A 24,714-nucleotide genomic window follows, 5' to 3' on the forward strand; every position below is an offset into this window, starting at 1 on the left:
TCTGTTCCTATGGTTTCAATTTTCACCATTATGCAGGTTATTCCCAAATCTGTGTCTCCATCTCTTCCCTCTTCCCTGAGTATCTCCAGTTACGCACTGAATATTTTCATTTCACAGACCATCACGTATCTGCTGTGCATGAGTTGCTGTGGTAAGCGCAGTGGTACAACCTCTGTCCTCAAGAAAGAGTCATCTATTTCATAGGGTGTGAGGACACAATGATCTGAAATCACACGTGTCACCTTCACTATATTCCACAAGCCTCTTCCCCGTCTTGGGGTCTGTATTTTAGCTGAGATCACCACCATGCATCTTCACATTTTTCCTTTTCCTCAGTCCTCACATCGATCTCTCACTAAATCCTGTCACTTCTACCTCTGAAATGTTTCCATCCTTCTTCCTCCCTGCCACGGTCATAGCTCATGACCTCACCACCTCTCACCCGGCCCACACCTCAGCCTCCAAGCCGGCCTCTCCCTCAATCCGTTCTCCACACAGCTGCTCGAGTTCTGCTTGCAAAGATGAGTCTGATCATGCCATCCCTCCATTCCTTTAGGATCCTTCCTCTCCCCACTTAGGGAACATGAGAAGCACACAGGAAGCTCAATACCAAACCGAGCACAGGACCCACTCCCCGCGATCTTGATAGAGTAGTGCTTAGCCCAGGGATGAGCGAGTTGAGCACCTTAACACCTGTGATGCCCACTTTATTAATAAACACTGGCCGACATTCAGGCTGAAGCCTCAGCCTGGCCTTGAAGGCTGGGGGTCTCAGACTCTACCCCCAGGTGTACCTTAGTTGATTCATTTTATACAGACACCTGAGTTACATGAGATTGTATATCTGTTATCCCATAATGGATGTTTAATCCCAAGTGATGTTTTAGGACAGATATATGGTTGGCCTTCTCCTTAATCAGATCCTAGTGCAATTATGATTAGCCTCATTTTACAGGTGAGAAAACTGAGACCTAGAGATGCTAAATAGCTTACCCAGAATTATACAGGAAGTGAGTGGAAGAGACAGGTAAGTACCCAGGTTTAATGCTTTATCTGCTCCAATATGCTAGGAAAATTTAAATTGTCTAAAGCGAATTGAATACGAGTGAAACTGAAAACACAGAAAACAGGAATTTTATTGCCAACAGCCTCAGTAAGAACTGACATGAATTTCTTACTAGGAATTCAGTAAACCATAGCGACTTACTCATTTTTAAGTGCTCCTACATACCCCATATTCCCCTCCAACCCTCGCCATGCCTTACAACCCATGGACTTATATGGAGCAAATAATAAATGTTTGCTGCACAAAAGAAATGTATTGCCTTTATTAACATTTGAATACAGGTGTGCAGATGTTCTGAAAATTCGCGGCACCCAGATAACATAAGAAATCTATAGTGAGGAGGCTAAAATCAGAGGTAGGTGAAAAACTTCCATCAGCTCCCCCTGCTCTGCACACTTGGCTGGAGGCAACTCAAGCCACTGAGACAGGGCTCTGGGCAGCTTCCCTGCAGCCTGGCTGATGGCAGGTTTAGCCCCGCCCTAAGGCAGAAAGGGTGCCATTTCAGTTCTAAGTCTTTGTCTTAGAACAGACACCCTCCAAACCTCCTTTCCTTTCACTTCTTAATAGGCCTTTTAGTGTTTTCTTTTGAGTAACACTTAATACATGTCCAGTAGATGAAAAAGTTATTCAATAGAAAAAAATGATAATGTCACCAGAGCAAAGTACATCCTGTATCAAATCCTTTAATCAGACCATAAATATTGGCTCTTCAGGCCAAAGTAATAAAGAGCTCATCAGTACTTGATCCCAGTAGCTTATGTGGTTTACTCTTCTTATGAAGAAAATACCAGAAAAGCAAAACAAAAACAAAACATGTTACCTTTTAATGCAAAGATGGCTTGTACATGATCCGACTAAAATAAAACCTCGATGAAAAAAAAAAATCAAATTTACCTTAGCTATAATTTTTCTTCAACATTTTTATTGATAAAACTGAAAAGCTTTAGTTTCTTAGGGGCGTTTTAAGGAGGTTTCTGGTGACAGGACAGGTTCAGGTCAATTTGCCATAATCCCACAGTAAAAGAGACAGTGGCAGGGATGCTTAGCCATCGAGAGATGTTCATTTAAAAAGATGTTAGTTGCTAGTGCACTCTTGTACTCTACTTTTATGTAATTTCTCAGGGATTAAACATTTTAAAGAACTTTATGTCGGAGGTAAAAGAAAAGTGATTTCTGAGCCTAACTAACTATATGCTAATATGAAGCTACATGCTTTATGCCACCTCATTTAACTCCCCCTTCCCACTTCCCCCTCCCAGTCCTTCCTCTCCTCCCTCCCCCTACCAAGCCCCAGAGTCACGTGCCTATAGCTCTGTTTCACAGGGTAAGAAAATGAGCCTCTGGAAACCACTGAGTCATAGCAATGGCTAAGGGAAAACGGAGCCTGAGTCTTTTGATTTGCTTTTCATAGCTACACAAATCTGCCTCTGGGATTGTAAATCAGAAAACACAACAGGTCAGATCTACACTGACACACTTGTCAAGTAAGGTTTCACGGTAGACAAGCATCTGCATTTAAAAAATAACATTACACCTTTCTGCCACTTGCATGATGTTGTTGTTGTTGTTGTTTTTCCTGAATTGTCAGCAATTCCACTGCTAACTCTTCCCATTGACTTGACAGTGGAATTTTAAAACAGAGACACCACCAAGAATTCCCTAAGAGACCTTGTGTTTGCAAATACAAGCAAGTACAAGTATTGGTCCAACCAATTAATCAATCCACCCATCTATCAGTCAGTGGGTGGCGAGTAGCCCAAGAGGAGGCTAGGAAAGATTTGAAATTTTTCTTTAACCCTCATCTAAATCTGACTTGCTAGATTTCAAGGTAATTTCCTTTTATTACACATTCAGGAAAAAAATATGGCATCTTTCCTATACTATTTCTAGTATATGACCTTTGTCAAGTTACATCAACTTACCAAGTTTCAACGTCATTCCTTGCAAAAAGGGAGTGATAATAAGCACCCCCCTATAGGATGGGTGTGTGGAGGAAAGCATTAATATAAATGGCTTAATCAAGGGTAGCTACTTAATACTACAACACACGGTAATGTACTTTTTACTTTTGCATTTTTGTCTGTGGATGCGAGTTTTTTCTAATCAGAGCCACATACTACTGCTGTAGAGTGAAAGATTGGAACATAAAAACAAGTCATTAGTATTTGTATTCAACATCCAAGGTAGAATACTGTACCAAGACAACAACCTTGGTACAAAGTCTGTAGAGAAATGTTACTTTCCTGTGCACACCCAGAACCAGCTCTGGATGTCTTAGATCTCAGATCTCTGATCCTTCTCTCCCGGGATGGCTAAGCCGCAGGTTTGTTCCCCTAAAGGAGGTGGTTGAGAAAGTAACGTGCTGCCCCATGCTGCTTCCAGGGGCTGTGGGGAGGAGAAGGGTAAAGAGGCAGCAGAGATGGAAGGTGAGAGCTATGAGCCTGATCTTCCCTGGATGGACTTGGGCTCTGAGAGGGTGAGATCAGGTGATGGTTGAGGGCACACTGCAGATGGGAGTGCAAGTTTACAAGTGGATCGAGCCTTGGGACACAGAGGAGAGTGACTCAGAGTCTCCTGGCAGACCCAGGTCAGGGTGAGCACACTCACAGTGGCTCAGCGGTGAGCGAGTGGCAGACGGAGTTGATTTTTCCTGAATTACTCTTCTTTCCCCGGAGGAGAAATTTGCAAGGACTCAAAAGTTTCTACATGCCCTGGGGACAAAGGCCAGCAAAGGAACCTAAACTCACAAAGAGCCAGAGGCTGAATGGAGCTCGTAGCAGGGAATCAGTGAGGTGTACAGCCCCAGCACGAGGCCACACTGGGTGAGACAGCCAGGAAGGCCCGGAGACGCTGACCCAGCCAAGATGGGCCCCTGACCACCACTGCAAGTCCCATGGGGGCAGCAGCGATTGGCACAGTGCCTCTTCAGAGACCAGAGGAATCTAGGGGCACCATGGGGTTCCAATGACCCTCGAATGCTAGGGGCTGAGTGACCCAAAAGGGAAGATTTAAATTAGGCCCAGGCAGGAGAAACCATCTGAACAGCACATTTATCACAAAAAGAGTTCAAGTCAGAAACAGCTAAAAAATAGCCCAAAAATATGGCAGTAGGTAGCAGCTTATGGGGACCACAGCACAGTCGTTGAAAATAAAGAACACAGCATTTCTCATCTACATTTCAGTGTGTGAATAATTTTGAGAACCTGTTATATTACTATTTTTGAGTATCAGTGTAAGTGCTCCAAGGGCTCATAAGACAAAACAATCCTATAAGATTACCAGATAACAAAACCAAGCCAAACTATATTTGAGGAGGAAAAAAAAAAAAAGTGATGCTGCTGCATTAGCTATTAGCCCAAACTATTTTCAAATCTATGCCAAAGTCTCTGAGCCATATTTCCTCTCACATAAGTAAAAGTATATGTTGTTTGAATTTTCACATAAAATAGAAAACATATAGGTTATTTTATCTGCCTGGATTTCTTCTTGAAATTTCAGGGTAATAAAAAATTGCACTAGAGCAGGCCCCAGCAAAACGCCTTTGGAAGGGCCTGGACCACACAAAGAAATATGATCTTTTGATGAGACTGTCCAATTGGTTACAAGACTAACCCTGAACTGAGCTGATTCATGCAGGCCCGATGCTACCAGCAAAACGAAGCAACGTCAGTCACTTGGATTTAGGTACAAATGCTAAGCCTGGATTCTCTGCATTAGTTTCAGTGATGACTCTGAGACAACCTCAGGGTCCGCGGTGCCATGTCCGAGCCCAGAGCCGGATGCTGCCCCAACACCGTGAGGCCTGATGATGGAATCTGCCCCTTCCCTGACCAGACAAGGTAGACACACCACTCCCTGGGGACCATGGACTGGAAAAATGCCTCCCCCTAATACTCCATCCAGTAAGAGGCATTCTTGGCCAGGGTTCACAGATAATCTCCAATCTCCATTAGTGCACCAACCCCCCACGTGAAGGACGGGGAAGTTTGCTTTCTTACTGAAATGTGATAAACTTGCATTTTCTGTACAACGGCCCCCTCAGACACAGGAGAGGGACGTGTACATAGCTCCACCTTTGGAACTAGGATTTAGAAATGAGCCTTTTAAACATGTGAAAACAAAACTAAAAATTAAAATGAAGACGAATCAGAACATAAGAAACTAAGATGGCAATGTATCTGTCATGCTTTGTTCTCTTTTGTAGAGTGGGGGGAAAATGGGCAACATTTCTAAAAACTACCATCTGCTCCTAAGGATATAAAGATAACCTCAATCTCAAACGTCTCAGTCACTTTTCTACCAGAAAACAAAAACACGGTAAGGTGTAAAGTTCCTCAATTCATCTTAATAAAAGTGAATGCTTCATTCTTATCAAATGCTTGCATTTTCAACAGACTGAAGTTTACTACGTTTTAGCAAAAGGAGAACCAGACAAGCCCTTTAGAACTCTTGCCTTGGGATCTGCCTGCGGTTTATGAGGATATGGCTTTGGTTCAGATGTGCCTATTTGGAGCCAGGGTTAAATTCACTTTCTTTTACACCAGTGCAATCCACTCCCCGCAAAAAACATCTTCCTGGCAAGGTCAGTATAGAAACTTCAGTGCGAAGGTTTGCTTATTCCTGAGTCTGCCTACCAAATCAAAGTTGGTAATAATTCTTTTTGATTTATAAAGCTTTTACTGCCAGTGACATGAGAGCTTTATAATAATTCTGTTATTATTCTCATGAGAAAAATCTCCATTCAGGTAGAGAAACACTGAAAAGTTAGGCAGTTGTCCAATAAATGAGTTAATAGCAAAAGTATAAATGACATTTTGATTCCGTCTACCATGCCTGGTTCATTAGACTATCACAGACTTTGGAATGTGTCTGTCAAAGCTTGGCATCTGAATCACCTAGGGGTGAAGACTGGTAAAAAATTCAGATGCCAGGGCCTCTATCCACAATTGTGTGTGTTGGGGGAGAGGGGGAGGGAAGGAGGGAGACAGGGCAGGGATTTGCACTATTAACAAATGCTTCAACTCACTGCTATGCAAATTCAATCTGAAGACCACTGCTTTAAAAAAAAACAAAATTTAATTTTGTTAAGGAGGACTTTTGAAGTAGCTTTGCAAAAAGAAGCCTAGGATTATTTATTTTTTTAACTACCTACTATCTCTGTTTCCTAATCTCCAAACAAAACACCTATGTCAAAAGATACCATTGAAGCAGAAGTTGTACAATATAAACCTTCGTTGACTCTAAGGTCAAAATTTCTATCACCAATCTCATTCCAAAAACACATCACAATCACTGTATGCAGTATTAAAGTATTTTCATAACCTATCTGTAAAATGCAGATAGCTACAACCCCTGTCTGTTTAGCCATTTACAAGCAAAACGTCTGATTAAGAAATTCTCAAATGTCAAGTATTTATGTGTTACATCAATAGAAATAATAGTATATGAAATAAATTTCACTTTTATCAGCACACGTACTCTAGCAGAACTCGACTGAATCGAATTGCATGCTTTGTGTCACATACTATGGAGCATTATTTACTTATATTCGCACACACTGTGTTCATGTCGTTTTCAGTTTTACTGAGAACAGCTCCATTTTCATGGCTGTTTATACAATTAGACTTTTAATGTGGCGAATGATGGACAATAGCTGGGTCACATGGCCAAGACAAAGAATTCCCTTGATACCTCCTCCTTGTCAATACAAATGACAGCAGAAAATGCTCCCGGGGAAGTGGGGGTGGGGGTGGGGAACAGAGCCTTCTGTAGATGTTCACTGAGGAAAAAGTCAGTGAAATGAAAAAAGTTTGCAAAGCAAATTAAATTACAAACAGTTATTATCCATACGTTCTTACTGAACAGACAGCAATGTATGATTAGGAAGAGTAAAGCTGCCTAGTACTGAGTATGCAGGACCCGACGGCAGACTTAGCACGGCAGCCTAGTCATCAACCAAGCCCTTTTCTAAAAAAATGGAAACTGAGGCTGAGGGAAGCCAGTGACTTACTAGAGTGAACACAGGCCAGCGTGGGAGTCAATCCTGAGTGGAAGCCGAGGACTGCTGGATTTCAGTAGCAGACTGTGTTTACCAGACTGCAGAATTCCATAACTTTATGAAAAACAGCATATGGCAGGATTCTTCTTCTTAAGGAATATTTTAGTTCATATGAAGATGATTTTCAACATGAATCTAGCTTTCCATTTCATTATCTAATCATCTTCTTTTTCATATTTCCTTAACTAGTCTATTTAATATTTGTGAGCGTCTATAGATGCGTGTATTCTGATGTGCAGAGAAGCAATCACGGAATTATAAATTCTGAAAGTGGGTTAGATGTCGACCCTCCTCCTGCCCTCACTCATGCACCCCTCAAATGTAAACCTTTATTCAAACACTCAGCACTAGTCAGATACAGGGTTTGAAGTGGATACATATCATTTTGGGCAACTTGGTAATGAGCACATTAGCCTCTCGGGCCAGCGTCTGGACACTGGGTGGCATATGTCATACGTTCATCTGGGAAGCGGCTCCCAACTTACCAGGCACCCAAGATCAAAGAAGTTGGAAGCCTTCGGGGGAGAAGTTGCCCAGTCAACAGTGTATTAAAGACACCCATTAGATGCCTCAATCAGCTAATTAGCTCAACAAATGCAAAACCGAAATCATTACAGAAAGTGGCCCTGACTGCATTGCTCAGACTGCTGGTTTGGTGTCCCTAACCCAGCAGGGTAGGAACAGGGCAGTTCCACAGAAAACAGAAACCCGTCCACACTGGGAAGCTGGAATGGAATGGGATTTAATTTGTTATGAAAGTCAAGCCCTGCCAGGAAGTTTCACTGCAGAAAAAGGGGTACCAAGGAGACCTCTGTGTTTATGCTTTGAAATTTAAATCAATTTAAATATAAATTACTCTCCTTTCTTGTCATTATGAGAAAGAAGTAAAATGTGGGTTTCAGATCTCTGGTGTGCCAATGGTCATTAACTTTCACTTGACCTTGGGTGTAGAACTAATATTAAATTTATGCACAGGGTACACTCATTATACTCATTTAGTTTCCTCACAGAAAATACATTCCCAGGAGCTGCAGTGCTCGAAGCTGTTTTTTTCGGATCTTGAATGGAACACGCGATCCTCCCTTTAATGCCTCTCTCCTGCTCTAAACCTCAGGAAACTGTTTCTCCAGGCTTGGTAACATTTATGAAACATAGGCAAGAATGGGTAGGAATCTGAATGATGCAAACTCATTGTCCTGAACCCCATGGGACCAGAAAAGAGCCTAGTTCGGTTCAGTTCAGTACTCAGTTCTCCTTCCCACTATCTGATCCTCCAAGTCAGGAACAAGATCCCACTAATGGCAAAATTACCTTTGTCTAAAGGTAATTACCTTATGAACACGATGCCCTGTCACTGATGTGCCCCACAGCCATATTTGAAAACAAAGGCCCCCAAAACTTTGCAGTCCAGAGTACCCTGTATTGCGGTTATCATTATTCACCACCTTAGCAAATCAGTTTCACTTACTATCTTGATGGACACGATGAACATATTGTAGAATGAAAATTATTTTGCCTAGCTTTCTTATTTCTTAAATTCTAAACAACCCTCAGGGTTAAACGAATCCAACTTCCTATACTTGACACTCTCAGATCTCTTGCTATTCAGGAGAAATCAGGCCAAATGGCTATTTTATTCTATAGCATGTCATTGAATGGTTATTTATCATTTCGACTTAATAGCTCTAATTACAAAAGACAGTGTCACGGGATTTCTTTTTAAAGGCAATTTTCTTTGTATCCCAGTGGGAGAGTTAGGAAAAATTTACAAAGCATCTGCTGCATGCATTTTCAATTGTTCCTGGGTTTTATAAATATTATTTTCTTGATTATAAAAATTTTACATTTTCAAATATCCTCTAACTTTATACTGCATTGAGAATTACAGTTTCAAGACTCTTATTAAGGTTTTATGATATTAAAAAAAAAAAGGAAGATACAACCTGTCAACCACTGAATTGATTGCTGTTCAATAGGAACTTACAGATTGGAGATGAGATGTGAATGCACAAATCTGTTACTAATCAGAAACAGAAGAACAGTCTCTGGAAATGTTAGAACAAGGAATTATTATAGGATCAGAGCAGGAGAAAGACTTTACAAACTTCAACAATCAGCATGGTGTTAAACAAAGCTCTCTCTTCTAGGGAAATCATCCTAGATCATAAATCAATCAGGGAAGACCAGAATGTGGTTGATTATTTTAGGAGCAAACACATGCTACTTCTTTCCTCTTAGTTAACAGATGCTAAATACCACATTCAGTGGAGTTATAAGACAATCAATGTAGTTCTGTGCTGACCACAAATGGCAGTGGTGGCTGCTGGCCTGCATGACATCCAGGAGGTGGCAAAGAAGAAGAAAAAGACAACAAACAAACAAACAAACAAATAAACAAACAAACAAAACAACTCTAGAAATACCAGTTCTGAGAGAACAAGGTATATCCCTTGAGGACAGGCTCTGAAAGACTTGGGAAAATTTGAATAGTTGAAAGTATCATTAAAAATTAAGCAGAATTTCTTAATTACTTTAAATACAGCCAACAGACTTCTGCCATTATAAACTAGCATTCTTTTTAGCTCAAATATTCTTTATAGGAAAACTCGGAGATTAGATTTTAAAAAAAAATTCAAGAGATCACCATAGCTTTTAGTTTTAAGAGCATTTAAATGATTTCAATAAAAAATTATCACAGAAAACCAAAAGGTAGCAGGTGTTAGAGCAATAACTGTACTAGTATGAGAGTCCATCTTTGCTGATCCTTAATTTTAGTACTGACATCTACTCTACAATCCCATTATACTGTACATCCCTCTATACAAGAGCAATGTGTTTACAAAAGGATAAGGGTCAAATCAAACATGGCGCTATATTAAAAAAAAAGAAATCTGTCAACTAAAAATAAAAACTAAACAATTAGAGGACTGATAAAAGTCAGAACAATTCCATAGGTTTAATGGTTATTTTTTTTCTCCTAAATGTGCAAAAGGAAAAGCCTTATTCTCTACTGTTAAAAATAATCTATTTAATTTCTCATGACAAAGCAATATGAATATCTTTTCTTTGGAATACTTCTGCCTGAAGGAGATGTCTTTTCAATTGTGTCAGACCTCAAACCTCAGACAGAGCTTCCTGTCAACATTTGACTTCTTCTAATCTTATATACATATACTTAAGAAGGGGGTTTAAAATTATTAAAATTTCCTAAAAACTGTTATTAGTGACCAATATTTGCTACTAACAGTAGATATTAAAAGCTGGGAATTTAACTAGAGTACCAGGGTGATAACAGACCCTCAACTTACATGCTGGGGCCACATGATCACCAGACCTAGGAGTTGCCTACCTAAATGTGTTACACCGAGTTCAATGTATGGCAAACAGGAGTAACCAGATTATTGAAATCACGCGACCATTCAAATGTCTAGTTCAGCTTGAATACAGGATTCATAGGTGATAAAACAAACAAGAGCATCTCCAAGGCTAGGAGAAGTAATTTAACTCCAATGTCAAATACTGACTTCACTCTTAATCATTCTAGCCTATTAAAAATAACATTTATAAACAGCCAAAACTAAACACAACAAGTAAACCCTTTTATACTACTTAATGTTATATATATTTTAATATTTAAAAAAAATAATAAAATATCTTGATTCACAAAGAACACTTTAACCTGAACCCTTGGCTGAGTTATCTTAGAAAAGAGGGGGGCGGGGGAAATGCTGCTATCCACTACTTGAAAAATTTTTGAGTTTTCACTTTGTTCTTTTCCATTTTCAGGAATGAAAGTGGAAAATGGGAATGTCTTCACAAATCACATCTCTACTCTCATAATCCAGAAACTTATAAACACGAGACAGGACATAGTGTAGTTGGAAAAACTGGAGACTGAGCATTGAAAAACCTGGTTTTGCATCCTGTCTAGAGACTCTCTAGCCTGAGTGATCTCAAGCACAACACTTCCTCTCTGAATTTTGAGATTGGGTCAATACGAACAGTTACTCCAGTAACAAACACATGGTGCACAGGTGCCAACAGCCGCTGCCCTTCTGCTGGTTTTCCTTGAGGAACTATGCCTGCTCTAGCCTCGTCCACATGTCTTGTGTGGGGCTGACCTGATCTCTTCTCCCGATCCCCCAATCATGTTTCCACTGGTCCAGAGGTGGGCATTTCATCCTTCCCATGAGGTGCCAAGACTTCTGCTGGGCCTACCAGGAAAGAGCTGCTTTCTTTCTGCTGAGATTATTTAACTCCATAGGATCTCTGAGCCAATAAATTCCCTTTCTGGTTTTCAGTTTATTTTTCTATCACTTGCACCTAAAAGAATTCTGAATAAAATGTCCCCAGGGTTGTAACTCCATTAAGAATAATGAAGGTAATGAATGAAAATATTCATTGTTAAAATTAAATGTTAGAGCTGGAAGGAATCTCTAAGGTTACCAGATTCTACACCAACCCCCCATTCATAATCCAAAGTGGACTCACTTTGCTAAGGTCATAGAGATATTTCATGCCCTAAATAAAGCCTAGGACCCCTCCTTTCTTTTCCCAGCATTAGTATCCTAGATACTTAGTTTTGAAACACTTTACTAGCCATGGGCTAATCAAAGAGAGTGGAATATTAAAACTGCCAAGGAGATTTACCAATACGAGATTTCTGGCTTTCCAGAAATAGAAGTCTACCATGATACGAGGTTCATCTGATCTAAAGATAGAGAGATGAAAGCACTTTGGCTGTGGATTCCATGGAAAAGGGAAGAAACATATCTCCAAGATTCTAATTCGCCAGCATTAGCAGTAGAATAAGCAACCCAACAAAAAGAACTACGTGCGAGGATATCTGGGCTAATTTTTAAAAATCTTGTGAAACCTTAAAATGCTCTTCACATTTACTAAGGTTAGCAGAGGAGAAAACTGTTTAAAGGCACATCCTAATGGCCTCTTAGAAGATTACAACAAAATGGATTTTTACTAAGCTAGAGCCTTGAATCATTTATATAATTTATCATTGGCTATTACTTTCACTTCCTTTTGTATGGTGAGCTGAAACAAAAAACTTTATACTAATTCTTGTTTTAATAAGCCCTTTGCAGTATGACATGAATCTGGCATGACCACCTGAGCCTTAATTAACAGTTTTACTGCAAGACATAAGATATTAGGATAATCAGTTTCTTCTGTCAAGATCAGCCAGCTATCATTTTAATACTTTTTTAGTAGATGCATACCAGCTTCTACTTGGAAAAAAAAAAAAGTGTTTAAAAAACAACAAGCACACACAGAAAGTACTACTCTGCAGCTGGAATTCTTTTTAATTAAGACTGTGCTTAACAGTTTTGCCTTTCATCACCTCCTAATTGTACAGTACTAAGTTTTCCTTTTTCAGTCAGCCATTAAGTATTAATTGTTTTTTTTTAAAATTTATAAAACACATGCTGTGATTTAAAAACAGCAGGGCCTGTATTTGTTCTTGCTTGTCACTGTATCCTCCCATCTTACGCTGTACCTGGCATATAGTAGGTGACAAATTAGAATCTGATAAAGGAATGAATGAATGCAATATCTACACATTAGCCTCTCTTTTACCTTGCCATTGTTATTTTTCATCTACCCTCAATGCCAACTCAAGCAATCAGAGTGTAAGATGAAACAAGTAAGTATCTCTACTTCTTCTATATTTGGATTTTTTGAATATTGTAATACACGACTTGTTGGCTATTTTTGTCCCTAGATTGCATCACAAATTTGGGGTATGGGAGAGAAATGCCTTTGTTTTTCTCTAAATATGTTTGCTCATATTACTTTTCTACTCAGAAAATATTATATTTAGTTAAAGTCAGGGACAATATAAGAATGCTGATTATCAATGAAATCAGTCAACCTTATATTGCAAGACCATGGCTAATAAAATCATATGAGAAAACAAAGGAGTTACTTAGATTGATAAGATAGAGACAAAATAGTCACTATTGACATATACACATAATGTATTTTTCCATACAGAAAATCCAAGATCATTTTAAAACAAGCTATTGGAATTCATTTGAGTTCAACACTTTCGCTAGACATAATAAAATCGAGTTCGCTTACAGCAAAAAATAACCAAGTAGAAAAGATAATAGATGTAAATATCAACAAACTGATTCTAAAGTTTATACGGAAAGGGGAAAGATCCAGAATAGCCAGCACAATAACGAAGGAGAACGACACAGTTTGAGAACTGACACTACCTGACATCAACACTTAGTACAAAGCTATAGTAATCAAGACAGTGTGGTATTGGCAAAAGAACAGACAAATAGAACAATGCAACAGAGAGCCTAGAAACAAACCCATACAGACACAGTCAACTGATCTTTGACAAAGAAGCAAAGGTTATACAATGGAAGAAAGACAGTCTTCTCAACGAATGATGTGGGAACAACTGGACACCGAAATTAAAACAAATATATATAAACCTAGAAATAGACCTTACACTTTTCACAAAAATCAATTCGATACGTAAAATGAAAAACTATAAAATTCCTAGAATATAACATAGGAGAAAAGCTAGATGACCTTGGGAATGGCATGACTTTTTAGATACAACACCAAAGGCATAATTCCATGAAAGAAAGGTAAGAAAATTCAACTTTATTAAAATTAAAAGCTTCTGCCTCTTCGACAATGGAAAGTAAATGAAAAGACAAACCACAGACTGAGAGAAAATATTTGCAAGACATATATGAGAAAGGATTGTTGTCTAAAATATATAAAGAACTCTTAAAACTCAAAAATAAAACCACTAACCTGAATAAAAAGTGGGCCCAAAACCTTAACAGACACTTCGCCAAAGAAGACAGATGGCGAATAAATATATCATATGTCATCAGGGAAATGCAAACTAAAACAATGAAATACCACTTCATACCTATAAAATGGCCAAAATCTGGAACACTGACAACAAATTCTGGTGAAGATATGGAGCAATGGGAACTTTCATTCATTGCTAATGGGACTACAGTGTGGTGCAGCCACTTTGGCACACAGTTTGGTGGTTTCTTACAAAACTAAATATACTTTTATTATACCCTCCAGCCTTATTTACCTAAAGGAGCTGCACAAACTTGCACAGTGGTATTTATAGCAGCTTTATTCATAAGTGACAAAACATGGAAGCAACCAAGATGTTCTTCAGTAGATGAACGGATAAACTATGGAACATCCAGACAATGAAATATTATTTAATGCTAAAAATAAATAAGCCATCAAGCCATGAAAAGCCACTGAGGAATCTTAAGTGCATATTGCTAAGTGAAAGAAGCCCATCTGAAAAGGCTACTAACTGTATGATTCCAACTGTACGACATTCTGAAAAAGGGAAAACCATGGGGACCATAATCAAAAGATGACTGGTTGCCAGGGGTTAGGGTGAGGGAGGAGTGAATCGGTGGAGCACGAGGAATTTTTAGGACAGTGAAATTACTCTGTATAATACTGTAATGGTAGACACATGTCATTATACATCTGTCCGACCCCATAAAATGCGCACCATCAAGAGTGAATCCTAAGGTAAACTATGGACTTTGGCAATAATGATGCGTTGATGTAGGTTCATTGATTAGAACAAATGTACCACTCTGAGATGCTGATGTGAGGGAAGCTGAGCATATGTGGGGTCAGGTGGTGTATGGGAACACTGTGTACTTTCAATTTTTCTGTGAACCTAAAACTGCTCTAAAAAGTAAAGTCTATCCAAAAAAAAAAAAAGGCATGAAAGACAAAAACTTGAGAAACCCTCACAAAATGAGATGAGAACTATAAAAAAAAAAAAGACAGAGAAAAAGAATAGAAAAAATAGTTTATTTATAATAGTAACCAAAATCACAAGGTATCTAAAAATATATCAAACAAAAAAAAAGTACAAGGTTTTTCAGAAGAAATTTTAAAAAAAATGTATTGAAGATTTGAAAAATAAAAGATATCCTAGGTTCATGAATGGAAACAATTATCTCCAAAATGACTCTCATAATCTATAAATTCAATATATTTTTAAAATTCCCTAAAGGGGTTTCATGAGACTTGACAAAACAAAACTGAAGAAACCAAGAAAAATAAGAAGAGATTTGCTTTATCCCCATTTCCCCCCGACCACCATCAAATTCTTATTTACAAAGCTTTGGTAATTGAAACAGGCACAGAGATAAATAGATCAAAGGAATACAGAGACTAGAAATAAATTCAAGTATATATAAACTTAGTAGATAATCAAGTTAGCATCATATCCAATAAATGCTACTGGGGTAACTGGTTTAGCATAAAAATTTGATAAAGAAATGAAAAGACAAGCTATACACTGGGAGAAAATATTTGCCAACCATGTAGCTGGCAAAGGACTGGTAACTAGACTATATAAAGAACTCTCAAAAATCAAAAGTAAGAAAACAATCCAATTACAAAAAGGGCAAAAGACATGAACAGACATTTCACTAAAGATGACATTCAGATGGCAAATAAGCACATGAAAAGATGTTCAATATCATTAGCCATTAGGGAAATGCAAATACAAACTACAGTGAGATATCACTACATGCCTATTAGAATGGCTAAAATAAAAAATAATAATAATAATAAAAATACCAAATGCTGGCAAGAATGCAGAGAACCTGGATCACTTACACATGCTAGTGAGAATATAAAATGGTACAGACACTCTGGAAAACAGTTTGGCAGTTTCCTAAAAAAGATAAAAAAAAAAAAAAAACTAAACACGCAACTGCCAAAACACCAAGCAATTGTACTCCTGGGCATTTATTCTAGAAAAATAAAGACAGTTACACAAAAACCTGTACATTAATATTTGTACATGTAGTTTTATTCATAATAATCCCAAACTGAAAACAACCATAAGTCCTTTAATGAGTGAATGATTAAACGTATTGTAGTACATTCATATGATGTAATACTATTCAGCAACAAAAAGTAATGAATTAGTGATGTACACAACAACCTCCAGAATGAATCTCCAGAGAATTACGGCAAACGAAAACAGCCACTCCCAAAAGGTTCCATACTGTATGATTCCATTTACGTAATATATTCGAAATGACAAAACTATAAAAATAGAGAAAAGTAATTGCAGGGGTTAAGGAGTGGTGAAGGAGGAAAGTCGGCATAGCTATAAAAAAAGCAACATGAAGGATCCTTATGGTGGTGGAGACAGTCTGTATCATTGTCAATATCCTGGTTGTGATACTGTACTCTAGTTTTGCAAGATGTTATCCTACGGAAAACTGGGTAAATGGAACAAGACATCTCTGTATTATTTCTTAACTGCATATGAATGTACAATTAACTCAAAATAAGAGAGCACATATAAAACGATTCCACTTTTATAAAGTCTACACATTAATATATCATAATATAATATCTACATGTTAAAAGAGAAATGTCTGGAAATATATACATAAGAAAATAGTAATAGTGGTTATTTCTGTTGGTGATATGATGGGTGATTTTTCAATTTCTTCATAAAACTTCATACCAAAGTTTTTTCAATGAGTATGATACTACTATAGTAGTAAGAAAAAGTAATCAAAGCTATTTTTATTATGAAAAAGAAAAGTAATACATGCTCGTTGTATATATTTTTCTACTAAACATTTTACTACATTAATTCATCAAAATATAATCTTTAAAGCTGCTCAACATTCCATTACACTGAGTTCTCAATTTTACCATTTCTCTACTATGGGGACTTAAGGATTATTTTTAATTTCTTATTGTTAAAAAAAAAAAAATGCAATAGTTTTCTTCTATCTGCATCTTCACATGCATCTGATTACACCCCATAGCCGGAACCACAATCATGGAGTGGAACGTACTGAAAAATGGCTTTTCCGAGAAACTATAAATTTATGTCCCCATCTTTAGTGTATGCGTGAGAGACCATTTCACTCTGTCCGTGGGAAGTTGTCAAAGCTGTATTTACATTCCGATCTCCATAGATAAAACAAGGAAGGAAAACAGTCACATGGCTACATCAAGGCATAATAAAGTTGACTTCCTATCAATCTTCGACGGTGCATAGTCTAACATGTGTGGGTCTTGCTTACTCCTCTTCATTTCCCTTCACCTCCAGAAGTTCAAACTTCTTAGCCTGGCACCCCAAACCTACTTCTTTTCACCTTGTTCTCCTGGCTGCAGCCACTCTCATCTCCTTGCCCTCCCTCACAGCTCACACACACCAATGCCCAAATGCTCTTGTCTGCGTATCCACAGGGCCTGGCACCTCACCAGCTTCAGGGCTTTGCTCAGAAGTCTTTTGTCAGAGGCCTTCCCACCCAACTCTGTGCAAATCAGCAACCCCCTTCTCCAGCTTTCTTATCTGTATTTATTTGCTCTGTGTTTCTTCAACAATGACACACTCTAAGTTTTTAATTATTTCTCCAACTTCTTCTGGAACTAAAAAAAAAAAAAACAACTAACCTCCAAGGCACTGACACCCCAACTTGTACAGATTGTAAATTTTGTCTCCTTATGATTGCAGGAACCAAGATCAGCTCTAGCACTTTATTTCTAAGCCCTCCCTCCTATAACCTTTATACTGATATCTTTCCCCATCTTGGCCTCCACCTGTGAAAATATCCACAACCTAACGCTGTTCACTAAGGAGCCCTATTGATGCTGCGCTCTCTGTCCAATACCCTGTAAGTCAAGACTGGTGTTCTTTGCATCCTCCTCTCCACCTTTACAGCATCCAGTGTCCGTGCCCTCTACAGCAGCCAAATAACAAAGATGTAGTATAAACATAATTGGCAAATACATACTAAGGTGTGTGTGATTCATAAAATAACTGAGAGAAAAGCAAATCCTTGGAGTTTCTAACTGGGAAAAGAAAGATGTAAAATAGATGGCCTGTGGTCTCAAGACATTTGCATTTCATTTAGTTCAAATTTTCTCCGCTCTTTGATTTTATCATAGTCTTTCCACCTGAAAAGTCTTATTCTAGTTCGACGTTATCCAAGAAGAATCTTGCTTGAGTTTGTATTCCATTCGGCACTGACCTCCTCCCTCTGAACAGCAAAGGATGCCTCTGTCTGACACTCCTCCTCTCTCAGCAAGTGTTTTTCTACTTCAGTGAGTCTCTATTCCATGCTGAATTTCAGCCTCTCCTCCAAAATGTATTTGAAAGCTCCCTTTTCCTTTCTACATATGACTTCCACTGATTATTTCCTACAGGTATCAGGAATCAGATCCATGCAATCAGGCTTTTGCAAAATGATTGATTTTAAGTGTCATTATGCAATTAAATTATTTTTTAGCAGAAACTAGTTTGAGATAAAAAATATATATCTACCTTTATGTTATTTTCCTGTTATATAGGTAATACAATGTGTTTGCTTTCTTTTCGTGGAAGTTTAGACTTTTTCATGTTTGCAAGAACTAGAAACATTTTAAATTTCATTTTTCCTTGAAATATGAAATAAAGCAAGGCAGCAAATTTTTAAAGAACCATATGTAATATCCTGTGCTATTTTGAGGGTAGAATAAATGATTTAAAAAATACAATGATACTTTCTTTTCTGCATTCTACACCCAAACTTTCTGAAATACACTTAACTGCTCACTACCACATGATATACGAAATATCCTCAAAGAATTAAAACCTTCCTCAGGCCTCATGAAAGACTACTTACCAGACTTCTTTGCTTTCAAAGCAATAACAGCTGCTAGCTCTCTCTGCACCTAATGAAATATTAGGGAAAAAATCAAATTAGAATAAGAAAAATGTAGTCATCAAAAGTGGTACTTTGTTTTTACATATGCAACCCAAATTAAGAGCTATTACAATTAGAGCTATGTTTGCTGCTACTGTTGTGTTTTTATCTGTTTTTAATAACATGAGAAAACCTCTGCATGAGAATCTTAGGTTAAAAACCTGGAAGAATCACATTGACTCACTTAAAAAAGAAATTAGAGTTGCCAAAATGTATATGTTGTAAAAACACTGGTATTTTTGCCATGATGATGAGAAGACACTAAAATATAAAACTACAAAACATTCAGAAATAATGTAAATAAATTATTAAAACAAGTATGCTACCTTGGCAAAAGTGTTATTATTTATCTCTCGAAGATTCTAGTTTATACAGAAATTCTAGAACAATTAAGACAGGTGACCCTAGTTTAATTGGACCTCTGCTCAAACACAGTGAATTCACTTGATGTCTGACAGGGCTACAGCAACCAGCTTAGAAAATATGGCACATGAAAGCTAGTGCTATCGACTCATAGGGTAGGTGGAATGTGAATAGACAAGACAACCTTTAAAACGCCCCACTTATTGGTCCCGATTTTTGCTTGCTCACTTTCTCTCAACACCCCACACACTTTGAATGCTTAAATCCTTTCGTAAAAGTCTTCTCAAAGAGGAGCATAAAACAGAGACAAAAAAAAGATAACCAAAGAGACTTTCTAAAGTAACGTGGAAAAAAAGATAACGAGGGTAATCTTTTGGGAAATCTATGTCGGTAGCAATAGAAAAATTCCATAATGAGCAAGCTCATTCTTCAGGACACAATCTTTTCAAGCTTAGATGTGTGTGTGTGTGTGTGTGTGTGTGTTTTCAGGTGTTTGGAGGTGGTGGTAGTGAGTTTGGAAGTGCCCTGCTAATTATATTTTAAAGGGAGAACATGGAAGTTCAAGGTTAAAGATTTACTATTGAAATGAATCTAATTTATATTCGTTCCATTGAAGGTGAAAGTAGCACTATCGGCTAGACACTGGGACTCCACTTAGGACCACTTTCAAAATGGCTAGGGCATCATCACCTTGAAGAAGGCAGCTTCATGTCACTGCTTTACTGCCATGCTTTCCCTGGCTGGCTAGTCTGCATGTGATTCAAAAGGGTATACTCTTGATTTGGCTGATTCTTTGATACCTTAAGACTCTCTCTGGAAAGTTATACAGTAATGAGAAGACAATCAGTCCCTCTCCAACCTTGGAAGTCTGAGCTCTGGAAATACTTACAGTAGGAAAATTTGCAATTGAAGGATGTATGGAGAAAAAAGAGAGCTGGAAGAGATAGATAGAAGTGACCATAGGAAAAACGTTACAAATACTTGTATGGGTAGTCAAATAAAAATAACAATAAAATAAAACATCGATGATTGCATATTTTATGTATGTGAAATTGTTAGTAACGTTTATTAACATCTCAGGATTGTCCTCCACCATGTCACAAATATTGGGGATGGGGCCAAGATACAGACCATAAATATTCACTAGGATCTTGTCAATAGCTGCCTGATTTTATAACCTTCATGGGATGATCCCATCATGGCTCAGAGACAGAAAGAAAGCAGAGATGGAAAAAATGACACATGAGGTGGACCACTTCATTTGCTTACGGAGGATCAAAAACAAGTCTTCCCTCTACCCTCCTCTTTCAGTTTTCCATGCCTGAAATTCTCTTGAGTATCTTTGGCTTTTCTTTCTCAAACTAGAAATAAAGCCCAAAATATAAATAGCTCAGGAAAGGAAAGTATTATATCCCTACCACTGAATAACTACATCTTTCACAGATTGGTGAAGAAAGGGAGGAATGGATGGACAAGAAATCAATACAACTTTAAAAGAAGTGGGCAGGGAAGGAGATGAGCGATGACAATGAGAAATAACTGCACAGTTTAATTTTGAAGAAACATAAGTTAAAAAAAAATAAAGTAAATGAGATTACTCTACTGTACTACACTCACCCCCCTGAATGTCTGTAGTCAGGGAGGATGTAAAAGTGTTTTGTGCAGGATGGGGTATAGAATAGCTTCCGCTGCCCCAGGATGGAAAAGGTTTTTGACAAAACCCCAAAGGTAGGTTATTCTTCCTACAAAACACAAACCACAAAGCATGGTCAAGGACACAAATTAGCTAAGATCCCATTATGCGCTTCTATAGTATCTTCACAGCACTTCTTTAAAGCACACTAGCAATCATTTAATCATTTTCAATTCTCTGACGAACACTTGTCTTCTGGATGGAAGCTCCACTGAGACAGAGACTTGTTTCTCTTTTTATGGCAATCAGCATTCATTCACTGACGCTCAGGGAGGCAGATGCATAGGCAACTTTAAAAGAAGAGGAAGGATTTAGGAGAAAGAAAAAGCTGCCTGAAAATCAAAAGAGAAGGCATTCCCCATTGATAAGCTACCCCTATGGGAATCTTCAGAACATATTAGGACTCAAGGCTTCCTTTGCAAATAACTGTTAGGTTTATATTGCAAACGAAACCTTTGAGCAACTGCAGAAACAGAAACTAGAAGTTTCTTTAAGTTACTAATATGGGACCTGGTGGCACTGAAGATACCGTACTCCAGCAGAGTCAAGCCCTCAGTGGAATGACACTTGGCCCACATTTTGACAACCTCTTCAGAGACCCTGAGCAAAAACCATCCAGCTCTAAGATGCTCCTGAATTCCTGATATTCTGGAACCGTTTGAGATAATAAACATGTGTTGTTTTAAACCATTAAATGTTTGGGTAGTTTGTTATGATGAAGAGTCTTTTATAGGACAATGGTTATTTTTGCATTTTATCTATTTGTGTTGTTGGTTAACCTTAGTTTCTCTCATCATAACTGGAATGGAACCTTCCTCTCAGATCAGGCTGGAGAAATGCACACACCGAGAGCCAAGAGCCACATTCTGATATTGGCCATTTTGATTGAATGTGGGTGCTAAGCCATTACTTAGGTAATTAGAAGAAACGCATTCTTCTTAATCTGACAGGAAGTACCTTGGCCTTCTCTGTAAACAACTAAGTCAGAATCTCTGGGGGAGAGGCGCAGGCATCGGTATTTGCTGCGGCTGCTGTTTCACGGGTCCCTAAGTGATTATAGGTTGTATCCAGGGTTGAGAATCACTGCTCTATTCAATAAGATACCTTAGTTTTCCCAGGATTCAACCTTTTAATCTTATAATTATTTCAACTGACAATCAATCTTTACTTTTTATTTTGTTCTCCTCTGATTTAATTCATTTGTAAAGGAACATGACCATCACTGTGTTTTAGGTATAAAAATGATGCTATAATCCCATCAAATGGTAAGATTCAGTTACCACATCAGCAGTTTGACAGACGCAGTCTACTGAAGTATAAGGAAAACTGCAAGGATGCTTTTTAAAAAGCTTAACTTTAATTTAAAATATAGTTTATTCAACAGAAAAAGAACTATATAATTCAATATACACCCGTAGTTTAGGGTATATTTGCTCTTGTAAACATCTAAATAGAGGATAATTACGAGATTGATAAGATGTATCTCAAAAATTTCCCTCTCGTGTTAGAATGCTCGGGTTCTCTGCCTTCAATAATCAGCAAGGCTGTTCACAAAATAGCCCTAAAATTGAACAGGAACAAGAGCCAATATTATTTTCAGCATTTTGTCTTCCTTCCTCTCTGGCATTATAATCGTGCCTTCAGCCTCAAAATCCAAATGCTGGCAAAGCTGTTTGCATCAATGCCAAGACTCAGTAGACAACAGAAAGTGTCACACAAACTGAGTGATGGGGGGAAAGGTAAACCGAGAAGACATGAGCAGGCTTCCTGGAGCAAGAGGCCCTTGAAAACCAAGTGCAAAGCTGGACAGAATAAAAGTCATTCAGAGAGGACGAACCAATAGTGCAAAGGTCTTAGCTAACCAAAGGGCTGTCCTCACAAACTAATTTTGAGTAGAATCATCAATTCACAAATTTCCTAAAGGTTCTTAGTAAATCTATTAATTTTAGAAATGTTTAAATTTTACACCATGATAAAACTGTTTTAAAACATAGAACCCATTTTCTCAATTTCCTAAATGAAATCTAAGAAGAGGTATGATCCAACATTCTTCCCTGTTTTATTCCCAAATATACTCACTTATATCTCTATAAAATCTTAAGCTACTAAGGACTTTAAAAATTCTAGGGAAAAAAAAAAAACAAATAAATATGCTTCTTAAAGTAATTAACGTACTTTTAGATAAGACATATATGGAGCAGTGATGGTAGCTAGACTTTTGTCCCATAAAGGAATACCCATGGGCTAAGTAACTATTTTCTTTGTTCCTCAGAAGCCTGTTTTCCTATTCTCAAGTTCATTGTCACAAGTCTGACACGTGAATAGTCCTGTGACTACCTAATAATGTCAACCAATAATTAGAAATTAAGAAAGTTATTTATATATCTGTCCAGATGCTACTGCTCTCTACCTAATAGGTTATTTAACAAATAGTTGCTTTTCCAGTAATTGCTGTCGCCACATCAAAGATGTGTTTGTTTAGCATGCTGGGCTGATAAAATATGCTTATGCTTACTCACCTATTTCAAGCTATTAAGGATATTTTAAAAATCTCTTACATAAACTTTTTTGTTGACTACATATTGATATGACCTATTAATTTTATTATAACTTAGACAATAGCTGACCGTTCAAAGACTAACATATATGTAGAAGTGGCCTGAAGGTAACAAAATGGACAAGAATAAAGTCCTACACTCAGGTTGTTAAGTCCATCATTTAAGTCGGCTACACGTACATACATCTACTTGGACAGAGGTTCACATTAAAAAGATCCGATAGTTTTTAGATGATCACAAGCGTGGTAGGAGTTAACAACGGAAATGAAATTACCTAGAATAGATAATAATGTTTTTAGGAATGTAACTAGAAGAATGACATTCAGGTCACAGGCACACACAAAAATGATGGACTGAAGAAAGACCAACATCTGGGTTGTATTTGGTCTAGAATACTGTTTATTTAGGTTCATGAGGAGTAGTTCAATCCATAAGAGGACAACTAGGCGATAGCCCCCTCCCTGAAGCTAAATGTGATAGATTTAGCTCGTCCTCTCTGCGGGATCTGACACTGCTCCTCATTCTCTTCTTAACCATTGAGATTCCATGATACCACATGCTCCAGCTTTTCTCTTTCCTTTCTGGATGCTACCTCTCTTCTCTCGAGGCTCTCCTTTCCCTCTATCTTTAAATTTCGATGATTCTTAGTGATCTAGCTTCAGCCCTCTTAACCTCCTTCTCATTCTGTTCATTCTCCCTAGGCAATTTCATTTAGTCACAGAGCTTCGAGTATGTCTACATCTCCAGGCCTTAGAGTCCCATCTCCATCTACCCCTGGACTTCAATGTCCTACTAGTAGCTCAAACTCAACATTTCCAAACACAAAGACATTTTCTTACCACCTCTCTTCACCCCGTAAATCTGCTCCAGGTCCCAAACACCCAGTCAATTAATGGTATCACCATACATTCACTCGAGTCTCACGCCAAAGAGTAAGGTATCCCTGATTTAGCTCAGACCACCATCTTCTCCTACTCAGACTGTTGTCTCTAATTCATCTCTCTTCATATTGCAGCATTCTTTCTCTATAGCAAGACTAATCATCCTGAAATATAAATTTTATAATATTACGTCTCTTGCTAAAAAATTCTTCAAAGACTCCCCCGTGACACCATGACCAACTCCAATGTCTAGCATTGAATATATTGTAGCCTTCTGATCTGGTCTTCAGTACCAACTCTATCTCTATTCCTCCTCTCAAAATCCATGTA

The 24,714-nt window shown here is 37.9% G+C and overlaps 1 protein-coding gene across 2 annotated transcripts in view; it reads right to left on the reverse strand.

Annotated features, from left to right (window-relative positions):
- The window catches only part of RAPGEF5 (Rap guanine nucleotide exchange factor 5), a 200,780-nt gene that overhangs the window by 106,853 nt on the left and 69,213 nt on the right, over positions 1-24,714 (reverse strand). For both annotated transcript variants that reach the window (XM_039862520.1, XM_039862521.1), the window contains one exon: positions 18,809-18,857. In XM_039862520.1, the coding sequence (XP_039718454.1) occupies positions 18,809-18,857 (49 nt within the window). The remainder of the gene's footprint in view (positions 1-18,808; positions 18,858-24,714) is intronic.

Source organism: Pteropus medius, unplaced genomic scaffold, assembly GCF_902729225.1.
Source record: "Pteropus medius unplaced genomic scaffold, Ma_sr-lr_union100, whole genome shotgun sequence".
Classification (NCBI taxonomy): domain Eukaryota; kingdom Metazoa; phylum Chordata; class Mammalia; order Chiroptera; family Pteropodidae; genus Pteropus; species Pteropus medius.